At 41.0% G+C, this 13462-nt stretch overlaps 1 protein-coding gene across 1 annotated transcript in view; it reads left to right on the top strand.

Annotated features, from left to right (window-relative positions):
- Window positions 1–13462, top strand: part of LOC110983660 (WASH complex subunit 4-like) — a 48301-nt gene that overhangs the window by 5008 nt on the left and 29831 nt on the right. Inside the window, exons 6-15 of the mRNA XM_022243096.2 lie at window positions 191–258; window positions 741–823; window positions 1588–1630; window positions 2130–2233; window positions 2746–2866; window positions 3194–3311; window positions 4316–4443; window positions 12249–12412; window positions 12703–12820; window positions 13323–13448. Coding sequence (XP_022098788.2) covers window positions 191–258; window positions 741–823; window positions 1588–1630; window positions 2130–2233; window positions 2746–2866; window positions 3194–3311; window positions 4316–4443; window positions 12249–12412; window positions 12703–12820; window positions 13323–13448 — 1073 coding nt within the window. The remainder of the gene's footprint in view (window positions 1–190; window positions 259–740; window positions 824–1587; window positions 1631–2129; window positions 2234–2745; window positions 2867–3193; window positions 3312–4315; window positions 4444–12248; window positions 12413–12702; window positions 12821–13322; window positions 13449–13462) is intronic.

Below are 13462 nucleotides of genomic sequence, written 5' to 3' on the forward strand. Positions count from 1 at the left end.
GATTACATAGAGATAGTGGGACCAGTGCAGGTCCTCGGAACATGAAGCACATATACACGCTACAACAGAAATGATCATGTACACAAGGACGATGTATGCATGACAAAAATGACATGCATGACAGGTGCAGTGGGATGACAATCAACAACTTTGGGTTAACAATTGATGATTCTCATACCAATTGTTCCAGAGCCTGAGACTGGTCTTGAGGAAGGCGAAGCACAGGTGCAGATGGGTCGTATGATGCCGTTCATGCAGGTATGAAAGCAAGGTTCAGCACTTCCGTTTTGAATCTGTTTTAGTCTAAAAAAAACTTCATATATGCATCTGAATATACAGACTAGTAAAAAGAACTAGAGCTTGACTGGACAGCATTTCTGTCGTCCAGTTGCATTTCCCCAAATATGGGAATGAAAACAGAAATATACTCTAGCTGCACTGAGAAAGATCTTGCTGGGATCCAGAAACACACCCCGTCAAATTATTAGAAAGGGTTTGTTTTCATGTTACATCACTTTGGTAAGCAGCACATCTGATCCCATAGCTTTCTGTGTTGTAATCAAATGTGAGCTAAGTTTGCACATGCAGTAAGGAACATTTAGAAAAAGTATTTTGATTTTGTGGTTGTGAAGGTTCAGTCACCGGAGATCTGATTGATTCAGCAGTTCTGCCTCCTTTCAAGTCTTTCTTTAATTCTTGTCTTGCAGAACTTAAAGTTATTTTTCCTCCCCTGTTTCTAGGAACTGTCCTGTTTCATCAACCGTTGTTATGAAGTCGTCAGGAGCACAGTCCACCAGCTTGCCTCGTTGTACAACAACTCAAAGTAAGTAGCAAAGCTCGCTCTTCATTTTCACACCTGGATCACTTCTGTCTGAAACATCAGGATTTGAAAGACGAATTGCCGTCAACATATGAACAGTTCTCCCAAATTTCTTACAGACATGTAATAATAAGTTAAATCTCTGAAAATTTATAGGATTGTAGTTGTTTCATAAGCACCATGCCAAACAGTGCCTTTTAACTTTGCCAGGAAAAAAAAAGAGAGAATGGCTAATTTGGCCTTTTGAGTGACATGAATTGTTTGGCGTTAGAAAAGTGGAGTTTTGCATAAGCCTTTCCAACTACTTCCAGTTCACAAACGATGATAAAACGTGTACTTTATGAATGCTGAATGAACAGTATGATATAGAAGACCACTTCTGATAATGGACATTGTTCTGTGTATTCTTCACGTGGGGCACAAGACTTTTAAAATTTGAGTAATCTTGGAGGTTAGAATAAATCCAATAAATCAAGTGACCATTTCAAAGTGGTAATACAGGCTTTTATCTCAGAACAATGCCCCAGAACTGCCAGTCTATTCCAATTGGAAGCATGTTTTCTTCAAATGGAACTTTCCAAATGGAAGGTGTAATTTCTGGGATACCCAAACAATGGAAGAAAGTTCACTACCGCCCCCTACAATAGAGGTTGTAAAGTGTGAGGCCCTTTATTCCTGAGCATTCTATCTTCATGAATAATACAAATGTACTCCCTTTTTTAAGTGCAACACAATGTTTTGATTTGGTCATGGCCGTTTCCTTTCAGAACGGCACCAAAGATTATTGACGTTACCCATGTGCATTTTCAGGTAAGTCTGGCAATGATGAAACTAGAATAGCTAGTTTGAATCCTGACATTTATCTGCTTGAATTTATGTTAAATTCTTCAGTCAGAGATGATAAACCAGCATTGTAGACGCACTAGGAATATAGACTTTATTCCCTGTCTTAAGTTGGCATATTTTGTTGGGCCTGTGCTAACATTAGGGGAAGAAAAATGGCTAATAATTCAGAAATTGTGCAAAGGTTTGATTGTTTCTCTTGAAAAGAGTGCAGTTGTCTCCGAGTTGAAAGTCCTGAACCAACAGGAGCAGTTTCTGTTTCTGTAAAGTTTATGCAGATCAGAAAGAACGTGCTAAGCTGTTCAGGTTCATGCATCACTCAGTATGCGGATTGTGGAAGGTTTTCACTATTTTCCCAATATCGCTTCATCATGTAAAACCCATCCAACTAAGTTATGGCAGTCTGGTTTGGATTCTGAACTCTTTTCAACTTGTTTTTCTCCCAATTTGATCCTACTTATGACAGACTGTCTACGAACATCTTGGCGATATACTGCGTGTGCTTATCACTCTTGATGAGATTGTCGCTAACCAGTCGACTCTCAAAGACCATTGGACGCTCTACAAGAGGTATGTGCAGCCATCCCTCCAATGAGATAAAAGACTGCCAAGAAATTTGGGCACTCCCATAAACTCAGATGGTGTAACTAACAGTTCAGTTCTAATGTGACCAAATTTGTTGTAATATTATTTTGCTGTCAGATGGGCACTGAGTTTACTCGTATCGATATATTTCTTCAATCGTACTGTCGACCAACAATTCTTTAAATCACCTCAAATCTCAGTGTTTGCCTCATGAAACTAGACATTTAGTTTTTGTTGTTTGAGGCACTTATCAATAAAGAAACATTTATTGTGTTTAGAGAAAGGCATCAAGTGTTACTTGAAATAAGTGTGAAATTCTGTACAAAATAACTTTTACAATCTGACTAATGCCAGTAGTTTACCTATATCCTGAAGTTTTGTAAACTGTAAAAAAGCTTGGTGCTATTTGAATTTTACTTAAGGTTTTAAATACAGAATCCCTTTGATTTGTTCTGAGGAAGCAGCACATTGATTCTTTATCCACAATATTTTTGTAGAATGCTGAAATCTGTTCACCACAACCCCACCCGTTTTGGAGTGGAGGAATCCAAACTCCGCCCCTTTGAGAGGCTCCTGATGGGCCTACAAGGCCAACTTCTGGACGGCATGATATTTCAGGTGGGTGTGGGTAAATGGTTATTTGGAAGCCTGCAGCTTTTTCTTCTAAGTTGAAGGTTCTTTACGCCTAGGGGAATAATAAAGTCTATAATATTTGCAGAACTTTGCAGAAATTGCATTCATGAATATACATGTGTGTGTACGTAGAATTTTCCTTATTTGTGCAGTAAACCATTTTTAATTTGAAGAATATGTGTTATACATGTATATGTACATGTAAGTGGTCAAGCTATATATGAAGAAGGTCTTCAAAGATTGATGCCCCATCTCAGTTTTTTTTTCTCATTTTGTGATGATTCAATGTGCCTTTTGATGTGCTTTTTTCAGAATTGCGTGGAGCAAGGCTTTGACAACAATAGTGTTCTTGTTTCCAAGAACTCCTTCTTTGCCGAGGAATTTGCCTTCAACATTCGCAACATGTTCACCCAGGTGGATCCAAAGATTGGTAAGTCAACTGACTGATGCTGAACAATGTCATGAGACCGGTCACAAGACCAGACACATGACCACTCGCAAGACCAGACACAAGACTAGACACAAAACCAGTCATAAGACCGGACATGAGGCCAGACACAAGACCAGTCACAAGACCAGACACAAGACCGGTCGCAAGGCCAGACACAAGACCAGTCACATTACCAGTTGCAAGACCAGTCATAAGACCGGACATGAGGTCAGACACAAGACCAGTCACAAGACCAGACACAAGACCAGTTACAAGACCAGACACAAGACCAGACACAAGACCGGTCACAAAGCCGGACACAAGACCAGTCACCAGAAACAGGGTGAACAATGACAAAGGAATGCTTTTGTTACAGTTCATTCGAATAGCTTGTGACTTGAATTCAGTGTGTTGGGCTCAGGATGGTCTTGTGGGATCTTAATGGCTTGAAGGGATCTGGACTACAACACTGAGGCTATGTACTAGAAACAAACTCATTTCAAGGAGGCGGGAGGAATAAACTGTATGTCTTGAGAAAACTGCAATCTCCTGTAATGATATTAAACGGTGACTAGACTGTCCAATCTTGTCACCGTTGTGTATGGGTGAGATTACAGTCATACATCCCACATGCTTCAATCACTCACTTTATTTGTGTGAATACAGGTGGATTTGCTATGGCTAACTGTGTGAAAATTATGTGCAGGCAGGACATCATGACCAGCTTTTAACCTGCCATTTATCAAAGTCACTTGAGTTGTCATTGGCAAAAGCTTCAGCCGCTTTTGTTAAAACAAATGTTATGTGACATATGTAGAATGAAGAAAATCAATGATAATCGTTTTCATTTGCTTATAACATTAAATTAATCATGCACACCAGAAATGTATTTAAAGAACTTGATTTTTCGTGCCCAAGCTCTTGTGACCTTGACACACTGCATATAGCAGGTCAAACACTGACGATTTCTAAATGGAAGTGGAACTGTCAACATTTCTGCACAGGAGAGATTAATGAAATCAACCAGCGGCTTCAGTATGTTGGCATCTGCGGCCTGTATGTGCTTCACTTCCAGATCTTCCGTGTCATTGACAAGAAGATGTTCAAGTCACTCTGGGATGTCTACCGCAGGGTAAGACACTGCTTCAAGGCATACCACAGACTCCATAGGCTCTGGTCATGCCAACCTGAGCCGTTTTGACAAACAGTGGTGTTTTCATGTAAACAGGAGTCACTTTGAGCTCCAGCTATGTTTTGACCATAACCTTTGCAACGCAGTCCTGTTCAGACAACTTGTCAAGCCATTGTTAACTAAGGAGTACTTGAACCAACAATTTTAAATTGCTTCACAGGTTTTCATTTAACAATAGAGTGACTGATATGCTCATATTCCCTTCATAAAAATATTCAGAAATGTCTTTGATGAGTGACATTTCAAGAAAATTTTGCCTGCAGCCCTTAATTTTTTCTTCTTCGTGTGTACTGGGTTTTCACAGCTCCCAGAAAATTGTCACAAGTAATTTGCAAACCACTCCACAAACAGATTTTGTCAGATTGAAATTAAAATTGAACACAACATTTTTCAGAGAGCACGGCTTATGATTCATAGCAACAAAAAAGAACAATAGCAATTCTGCCTCCCTTAAATTGCTGAAAAAATGGAGGTTTGAATACAGAGGATTGTTTCTTCTGTTCAGAGCTCATTCATATAATTATTTTCCCATGGAGTCTTCAGATATTTGTCATGAATCTAACAGCTGAGAGAAGCACATAGTTAGGACTCATTGAAAATCTGGCGGCACTCTCACCAGCACGTACATGTACACTTGAGCTTCATCAACCGCCACGCCTTTCTCAAAACTTGTCGGTGTTCAACCTGAGCATACGTCAGCAATATGGTCCCCAGAAACATTTGGCCGAGTGCCAGTATAACAAGAAATCCAATGAGAGAATTGAAGGCTATCGTGTTGGGCTGAAGAAACACAGTCACGTGGAGGACCACAGCCACCGGCAGCCAAGCGATCACAAATGCGAGGAAGTTAACGATGAAGTAAATTGTTAGTTTGTGGTGCGACCTTGCAGGCTGCAGCCTGACTGGACTGGCCGAGTTGTTTTCCATCGGGGGACGGATGGAACGAAGGTGGACCAGTAATTGCCTCTCCTGGTTAATTTTTCGCTGTTGCCGTCGGGCAATTCTAATAAGAGCGACCATCAGGCATACAATGGCAGTGATGCATGGAATAGCTACAATGTTCATGATGAAAATGGTTGAATATGACACCTTGGAGTTACCATCAAAGAAAATTTTGACTGAAGTGCTTTCATCATCGGTAAAGATCATCACTGATGTGTAAATGACCAAGCCGATGATTGCAGATACCGACCATAACACAGCAATGGCAAATGCACACCTTTTGGGTGATGCCAAGCGAATGTATTTCAGTGGTTGGGAGACCTTTAAGTAACGGTCCGTTGCTATGGCAACTGAATTGATGATAAAGCTGCAGATAGCAAAATACATGTAGGCGCCAAAGGCCCCAACGAGCTGCTTGGGTCGTTCTACAGAGAGAGGGGAGAGCATGAATCCTGCCCAGATGCATTGGATGCTGACTAAGAACTCCGAGATGCAGAGGCTTGCCAGCAGAACGTTGGACACGCTGTGGAGCTGTCTGCAGAGGACTACGGAGGCTACTATCCACAGGTTGATTATCGTGGTGATGGAGCCTATGATACCAGACGCTAATATAATAAATAAAGGCCACAGGCTCCACATAACGTCACGAGTTTGGTTGGAAGATAGTGATGCAGTCTCTGGTTCTGTCAAGTTCATCATTAAGTGGCTTGTCAGTGAAGGACTGAAGGGGTTCAAACACGAAGAAATAAGGATTGTTTAGCACTCACTGTTGTTCCAAACCAGTGTGTCAGTTCTCAGAATGTTCAAATCTGTAGGATGTCAGTTCTTGAGTCTTTGAAAATCTGTGACAAAATTGGTCCAACAGCTCTCCGTAGAAGCTAGAATGAACCAAGCGAAACAAACTTTCCTTTGCGGAGGATCACGGGCCGTGTCTTCACAACCTCCATGTTAAGCGACACATTTATAAGTTCTGTCAGCTTTTCTTTGCCCCTGAAGAACGCTTCTTGTACGAAACATATCCTACCAGCTGCAACCTGCTGCCTGTGTAAGGAGAGAGAACATTCAATGTTACAATGCTGTGCAACAGGTGTCTGGGCTGGATGAGTGGTTTGTCTTGTTGAGTGACACCCCTTTTTCACTATAAAATGTTCATTATAAAATGCATCTAGTCATGAGGTAAATTTTGATGGCGTAATTAGTGGGGCCGCTCTCAGTAGTCAAATTAATTGGTTTCACTTCCTCCTAAAAGCTTCTTTGATTGTATCCTGTTCTTGAAAGTACTTTAGCTGGTTGGTGTGTCACTGGCAATTTGGCTCCTACAGATCAGGAATTTATGTCTTTGGAACAGTCCAATGTGAGTTGTCTGATGTCAGGCAATTGCAAATGAACCTGGTTAATAGCTTTTGTGCATGTTTGTAATAATTACAGTATTGATGAATGCGAAGTTGGCTGAAGTGATGTGACATCCAGCATTGGATGTATACGACATTATTCATATTCTAGAGATTCTACTTGCATGTAGGCTACTTTATAAAGAAATATACATGTACATTCTCGTTAAGGCAGCAGATAAGACAGAGAATTTGGAATGCCTGATGCATAGAGACGTTGATGGAAGTCCATCTTTTAAAGAGATTTCAAAAAAGAATACCAAATAAGAAAATTTGCAAACAAAAAGCACCGAGCAAACAGCTTTTCACAACTGTGGGATTTACCCTGCTGGAAACTAGCCACTGATAAAATATTTTGGTTGGGGAGATGTTGATTTGTTACACTGGGATTTACCCTGCTGAGGTCCCCTCTCTGACATCAAGTAAAGTCATATCTCCATTAGTAAAGCAAGAGATCATAGATTGGAGTCCCATCACAGAAGCATACAAGTCATTACTCTGAGCTGTAAGACAGCAGCGAGTATAAGTACTAAAATGAAAACATAGTTAAAGAGCAAAGTTAACAAACAATCATCCCAGTAGCATTGTGGCTAAGTTGTAGGGAATGATATTTGGAGCAGAAGTCTCCATCAAATTCTTCACTGATTCCGCATGTACCGCTGCTTCATAAAAAAGAGTGCACTTGATAGAGAGTTTGAATACTCTCAGCCCATACATGTGTATATCAATTAAAAATCAAGATTTAGCCTTTAGTTGTTAAATTGGACAAGGTATGTATGCTTGTAAGTGCGCCATGTCCCCGCACATCTAAGTTTGGATATTTCAAGAGGCTCCCCAGTTTTCTGAAAGGTTTTGAATTATTACGGGTAGCATAAAACTGACATACGTGTACACAGACTTTTGAGCATAGCAATTTAAACAACTGATGCAGGTGGGTGTTGATGAAAGTCAAGCAGTACAACAAAAAGAGAATAGCAGACAAAAGTCAAATAGGAAAAATAACAAAAGATAGAACACTATTAAAAAAAAACTATCACAAATGTGGAAACCCCACCACAGATTCCACCAGGTCAGTGCAGGTTGAAATATAAATTGGACAGAACATTTGGATTTTTCAGACAGTAGGGCCTACAGCTTATAATTCTTGGCAACGAAAAAGGAACAAGAAGAATTCTGTCCTCCTTGAATGTCTGCAAAATTGTCAAATTTCCTAAGATTTTGAATAAGCAGGATGTGTTCTTTCATCCACTTGGTACTCAATCATATGCTCATTTTCCATAGGTTCTTCAGACGTTAATTTTGGTATGAATCTAACCGCTGAGAGGAGCACATGGTTAGGACTCGTTAAAAACTTGCCTGGGACTCTCACTTGCAAGAATACCTGAGCTTCATCAACCGCCACGCCTTCCTCACAACTTGTCGGTGTTCAGTCTGAGTATATGTCAGCAATATGGTCCCCAGAAACATTTGGCCGAGCACCAGAATTACAAAGACTCTTATGAGGGAATCGAAAGCTATCGTGTCTGGCTGAAGAAACACAGCAACGTGGATGACTACAGCCACCGGCAGCCAAGCGATTAGAAACACTAGGAAGTTAACGATGAAGTAAACTGTAATTTTGTGGTGTGACCTTGCAGGCTGCAGCCTGACTGGACTGGCCGAGTTGTTTTCCATCGGGGGACGGATGGAACGAAGGTGGACCAGCAATTGCCTCTCCTGATTAATTTTTTGCTGTTGCCGTCGGGCAATTCTAATAAGAGCAACCATCAGGCATACAATGGCAGTGATGCATGGGAAAGCTACAATATTCATGATATAAATTGATAAACGCGACACCTGGGAGTCATTGTCAAAGAAAATTTTCATGGAGGTGGTTTCACCATCGATAAAGATCATCACTGATGTGTACATGACCAAGCCGATAATTGCAGATACAGACCACAACACAGCAATGACAAATGCGCATCTTCTTGGTAATGCCAAATGAATGTATTTCAATGGACGGGAGACTTTTACGTAACGGTCAGTCCCTATGGCAACTAAATTAAAGATAAAACTGCAGGTAACAAAATAAACGTAGGCAATAAAGGCTCCGACGACGTGCTTGCGTTGTTCCGTGGAGGGAACCGAGTACATGAATCCAGCCCAGATGCATTTGATGCCAGCCAGGAATTCAGAGATGCAGAGGCTTGCCAAAAGAATGTGGGACATGCTGTGGAGTTGTTTACTGAGAACTATGGAGGCCACTATCCACAGGTTGATTATGCTGGTGATGGAGCCTATGATACAAAACGCTGTGAAAGTAAATATGGGCCACAGTCCCCACAAGTCTTCTTGAGTCTGGTTGGCAGATGGTGTAGCGTTTTCCAAGATTGTCAAATTCATTGTTAAGCAGCTTTTTTTGTGAGCAAAAATAGACAAGGTCAGACACAAGAAATAGAGACTCTTCAGCCGTCACTGTTGTTCCAAAGCACAGTGTCAGTTCGCAGAATGTTCAGATCTGCAGGAGGTCAGCTCAGGAGCCTTTTAAAAGTTTGTGACCAAATTGGTCAGCCAACTATCAGCAGAAGCTAAACTTAACCAAGCTGAACAAGTCACATCACAGAATGTATCATTGGCCCTGTGTCCACAGACATACAGTGTACATGTGCGGCAGAGCAACACATTTATAAACAAATACATCTTTGTCACTGCAGAATAGTGCTGTGTGGAAGATATCTTACCAGCTCCGACCTTCTGCCTGCGTAAGGAGAGAGGATATTCAGTGTTATGATGCAGAACAACAGGCTAATCCACTGACCATGCGTCTTGTCTTGATGAGAGTCACCCCCTTTCACTATGAAATGCATTTAATAAGGGGGTGAATTTTATAGTGAATTATGTGGGGTCACTCTCCGAAATCCACTTACATGTAATTGGTTTCACTTCCTCCTAAAAGCTCCTATGATAGCATCCTGTTTTTGAAGGTTAGCCCTTCGTGTCACCAGCGATTTGGGTGAGGACTTTATTTCCTGAGGTCAGTTGGAAGTACATCACCTGATGTGACATACAGGTGCTTACACATGAAACCCTGTTAATGGTTTTGGTGCATGTTTGAATAATTACAGCGTTGATGAATGCAGGGTTGACTGAACCAGTGTGAAATCTAGCACTCCAGCATGCATCTAGATGTACATGTAGACTATGCATACTACATAATGCGGATTCTACATGCATGTGGTTTACTCCATGAAGAAGTGTGTCAAATATCAATGAAATATTGTTTGTCTATAGATCATTTAAAACTATGGTGATTTACACGCTCATGGACTGGACATTCAAACATTCATAAATATTTCATAGAGTGGCGTGTCAAGAAGCTTTGCAGGTTTTTTGTATTTTTCATGCATTCAAAGGAATCTATTTCATTGGCTGGGAGGCTTTTAGGTTACATTACTATGGTGACAGAATAACTTGTTAATAAATTAATGCCCCAAAGACAATAAATTTTTCTGCCATCAGTGTTGTTCCTAAGCAGTACGTCAGCAGTGAGATGTGCTCAGATCTGCAGAGAGTCAAATTATAGAAATAATTCAGTAGCTCTAAACAAAAACTTCAAACTCTTGAAAACTGTTAGTGGAAATTGGCAAATGGGATTGAGCCAAGCTTTATGTACTCAGAGTATCACCGACATCCTAATATGGCTACACTTACACAGACACTGCGTAGAAGTTACATGTAGCGGTAATTTGCTTTGGAACTGGCATGTACAAGTAGGGAAACATACATGTACCCTGCCACCTTCCACCTGCTGTTACTGTGCAGGTGAGTGGGGTAAATGTTTCCCATGATGAAATTGAGCAGTAGATGCATACACTTGATTCAAGGTAACCTTCACAATCAGTGGATGGATTGTTGTCATTGAGGGGTGCGGTGCGCGTTCCCTCTTGAAAAAAAAAATCCATTTCACTTTCTTCTAAAAGTGTCCTTGATTGGGCCCTTTCCTCAAATGGCTGTGGGTGGTTCACCAATAGTTACACGATGGTTCGTGTACAAATCAATCACTGGATCTCTTGTGAGTGGGATGAGAGTGGGATGTCTCGGTAATTGATAGGAGCACGGTTAATGGTTTTGATGCTGGTTTTCAATTATCGTCGCATTATGGCAAGGTTGTAGGAAGTGATGTTATGAGCTGAGCTGAGCTGTCCGTCAAATTGTTTATTGATTCCACGTGTACTTCATACAGGAGAGTGTACTTGATGCAGGGTTGGAATATTCCCAGTTCTTATGAATCGATTAAAGATCAAAGTTAAGTTTTAAGTCTCAAAGTTTATAAAAGTTTGTAAGCTTGTTACTTTGGTAAATGTACCCTGTCCCTATGTCTTTAGTTTTGACATTGCAAGATTTTCCACAGTTTTCTGAAAGTTCTGCACAAATTTGGATGGCAGATAACAAATAAGATGCACAGAATTTTGAATATCTTAATTCAGTCAACAACTGAAGCAGATACTAGTAGATGTTGATGGAAATCAAACTTCAAAGAACAAAGGACAAAAATCCAATGAAAAAATACTGAAACAAAAAGCACTTAAAAAAACTCTCACAGATGTAGATCAGAGTATATCAGTGATTCCAGCCCCTGATAACATGCTTTTGTTGGGGAGATGTTACTTTTTGGATAGGGACTCACTGTGCGGATGAAATCCGCACAGTGAGTGAGAAATCCCCCTGTGCATCAAATTAAGTCAGAGATTTCTCTGCTAGAAAATCTCAAGGTCGTGGATTTGCGTTCCATCGCAGAAGCATGCTTATTATTGTGGCAAGTTTTCAAACGTTACTAAGTGTACATGAAAATGAAGTGCAAAATTTAGTATTTGAACAATTACGGCAGTTCACGTTCATCTTCCTCAAGCAACCCATTGAATTGACTCGTCCAGATGGCCCCGGGATGGGACTCTACAGTGGATTACCCTCTTCACTTTCTTTAGGGACTTGTTTGTTCAAGCACTGTTTTGTTTTAGGTTTTTTTGTCCTGTGCAGGTGGCACCAAGGATGTAAACAAGCCTGGGTGGTTTCCAGCCATTCTAGATTCTGTGGTTGGATGTGATCGAGTTCACTTTGATTTCAGTAGTCATAACTGGCTCTGTATTTAGACCTTTATTGGGGGAGATCTTTTGTAGATTCTGTCACCTCCTTCAAATTTCTGGTAGACATGCACGTGTATACATTTAATAAATTGTTACATACAGGGCAGTATTTTCTGTCTGCAGTTTGAATTGTTTTTTCTATGTCCGGTGGTGTTCCTAATTGGGTGCTCTTACAAAATGAAACTTTGGTTTGCTGAAATTGGTTTAATTCTTGCAGTTGATCGTCAGATTTGCTCAACTCTTTCTCTTTCTGTCTGTTTTCTTTTTTTGGTTGGCCTTCACATAGGTACCTGCCATCACCCTGACGGCCAACATTGTCTGGTCAGCCAATCAGTTCCTCCTCAGGAGTCTGTCTCCCCATATCGCCAGGTTGCTGGACAAGAAGTCACAGCAGTCGGTGATGCAGACCACGCAGGCGTTCCTGCAACAGAAGAGCCAGAGCCTGGTCAGGTGAGGCTGATACTAGACCAGTCTGATTCTGGAACTGTGCAGAGTGTTGGATTATTATTCATGAACCATCTCTAACCATTAATTATGCATGGCCTCAGCTCAGGCACGTGCATTGTAAGCTCACAGGTTGGACCTGTGCCCACAGTCTGTAAAATGGCTCACATCTTGGGGTGGGTGATTTCAACCTTGAAACCACGGTACATCACTCCACCTTCAGAGGTCCACAGTTTGCAGTGTTTTCAAGATCTCTCCTTCCTAATGTAAATCTGACCTCTGACCTGTCCACTCAGGGAGGTCCAGGTGTACTACATGCAGGTGTGTTCATGGATGATCAAGATGGAATCCAGCCTGACGTCAGCCAACACAGTTATGGAAGATCTGACCCACAAGTGCAACCTTTTTATTCATGTAAGTGTACAGATCCCAGGTGTGACATCATTTTAGACTTTTGCACTGAAAGTCTACACAGTGTCTCTTCATCTCTACTCGGCGTTTCTAGAGTTGTAGTTCACTCCTCTTGGTTGTGGTGAAGCTGAATAATACAGACGTTGGACAGAAAGTACAATGTACTTACCAAAAGAAAATCCAGAGTTTGGACAATCCGAATCTTGTACAAATGCAGACTTTCAGAAGAACATGTCTGGAATGTACTCGCTGAGTTTCCAAAATCTCCAAGTTATTGTTTCCTTCCATCAGTAAGTTCATTGTATTCAGCTGTCATATATATCTCTCTTGCTGTGTTTGCAATGAACAGCTCGGTTTCTGGTGGTGGAAAAGTACTCCAAAGTACTCGACTTTGGCACAGGTACTAGTCCCAAGAGTGCTTAGAAAGCATGTGAAAGAGTTCAAAGTACAGCAGACACAAAGATGTATGATACCTTGGCTTCCGTTTCTCCTTTTTTCCTTTTAGGGTCTACTGTTTGCCTACAATATTAGTAACTTGGTGCGTACCGTCATGAACCTCCATGCTCACATGAATAAGCCCATGACCAAAACAGCGGTCTTGGCTCTCTGCCGACTCATTGAAATGCTCAAGGTAAAGTTTCTTTA

Source organism: Acanthaster planci, linkage group LG04, assembly GCF_054643075.1.
Source record: "Acanthaster planci isolate LZ-2023a linkage group LG04, COTS_SCS, whole genome shotgun sequence".
NCBI classification, from domain to species: Eukaryota; Metazoa; Echinodermata; class Asteroidea; order Valvatida; family Acanthasteridae; genus Acanthaster; species Acanthaster planci.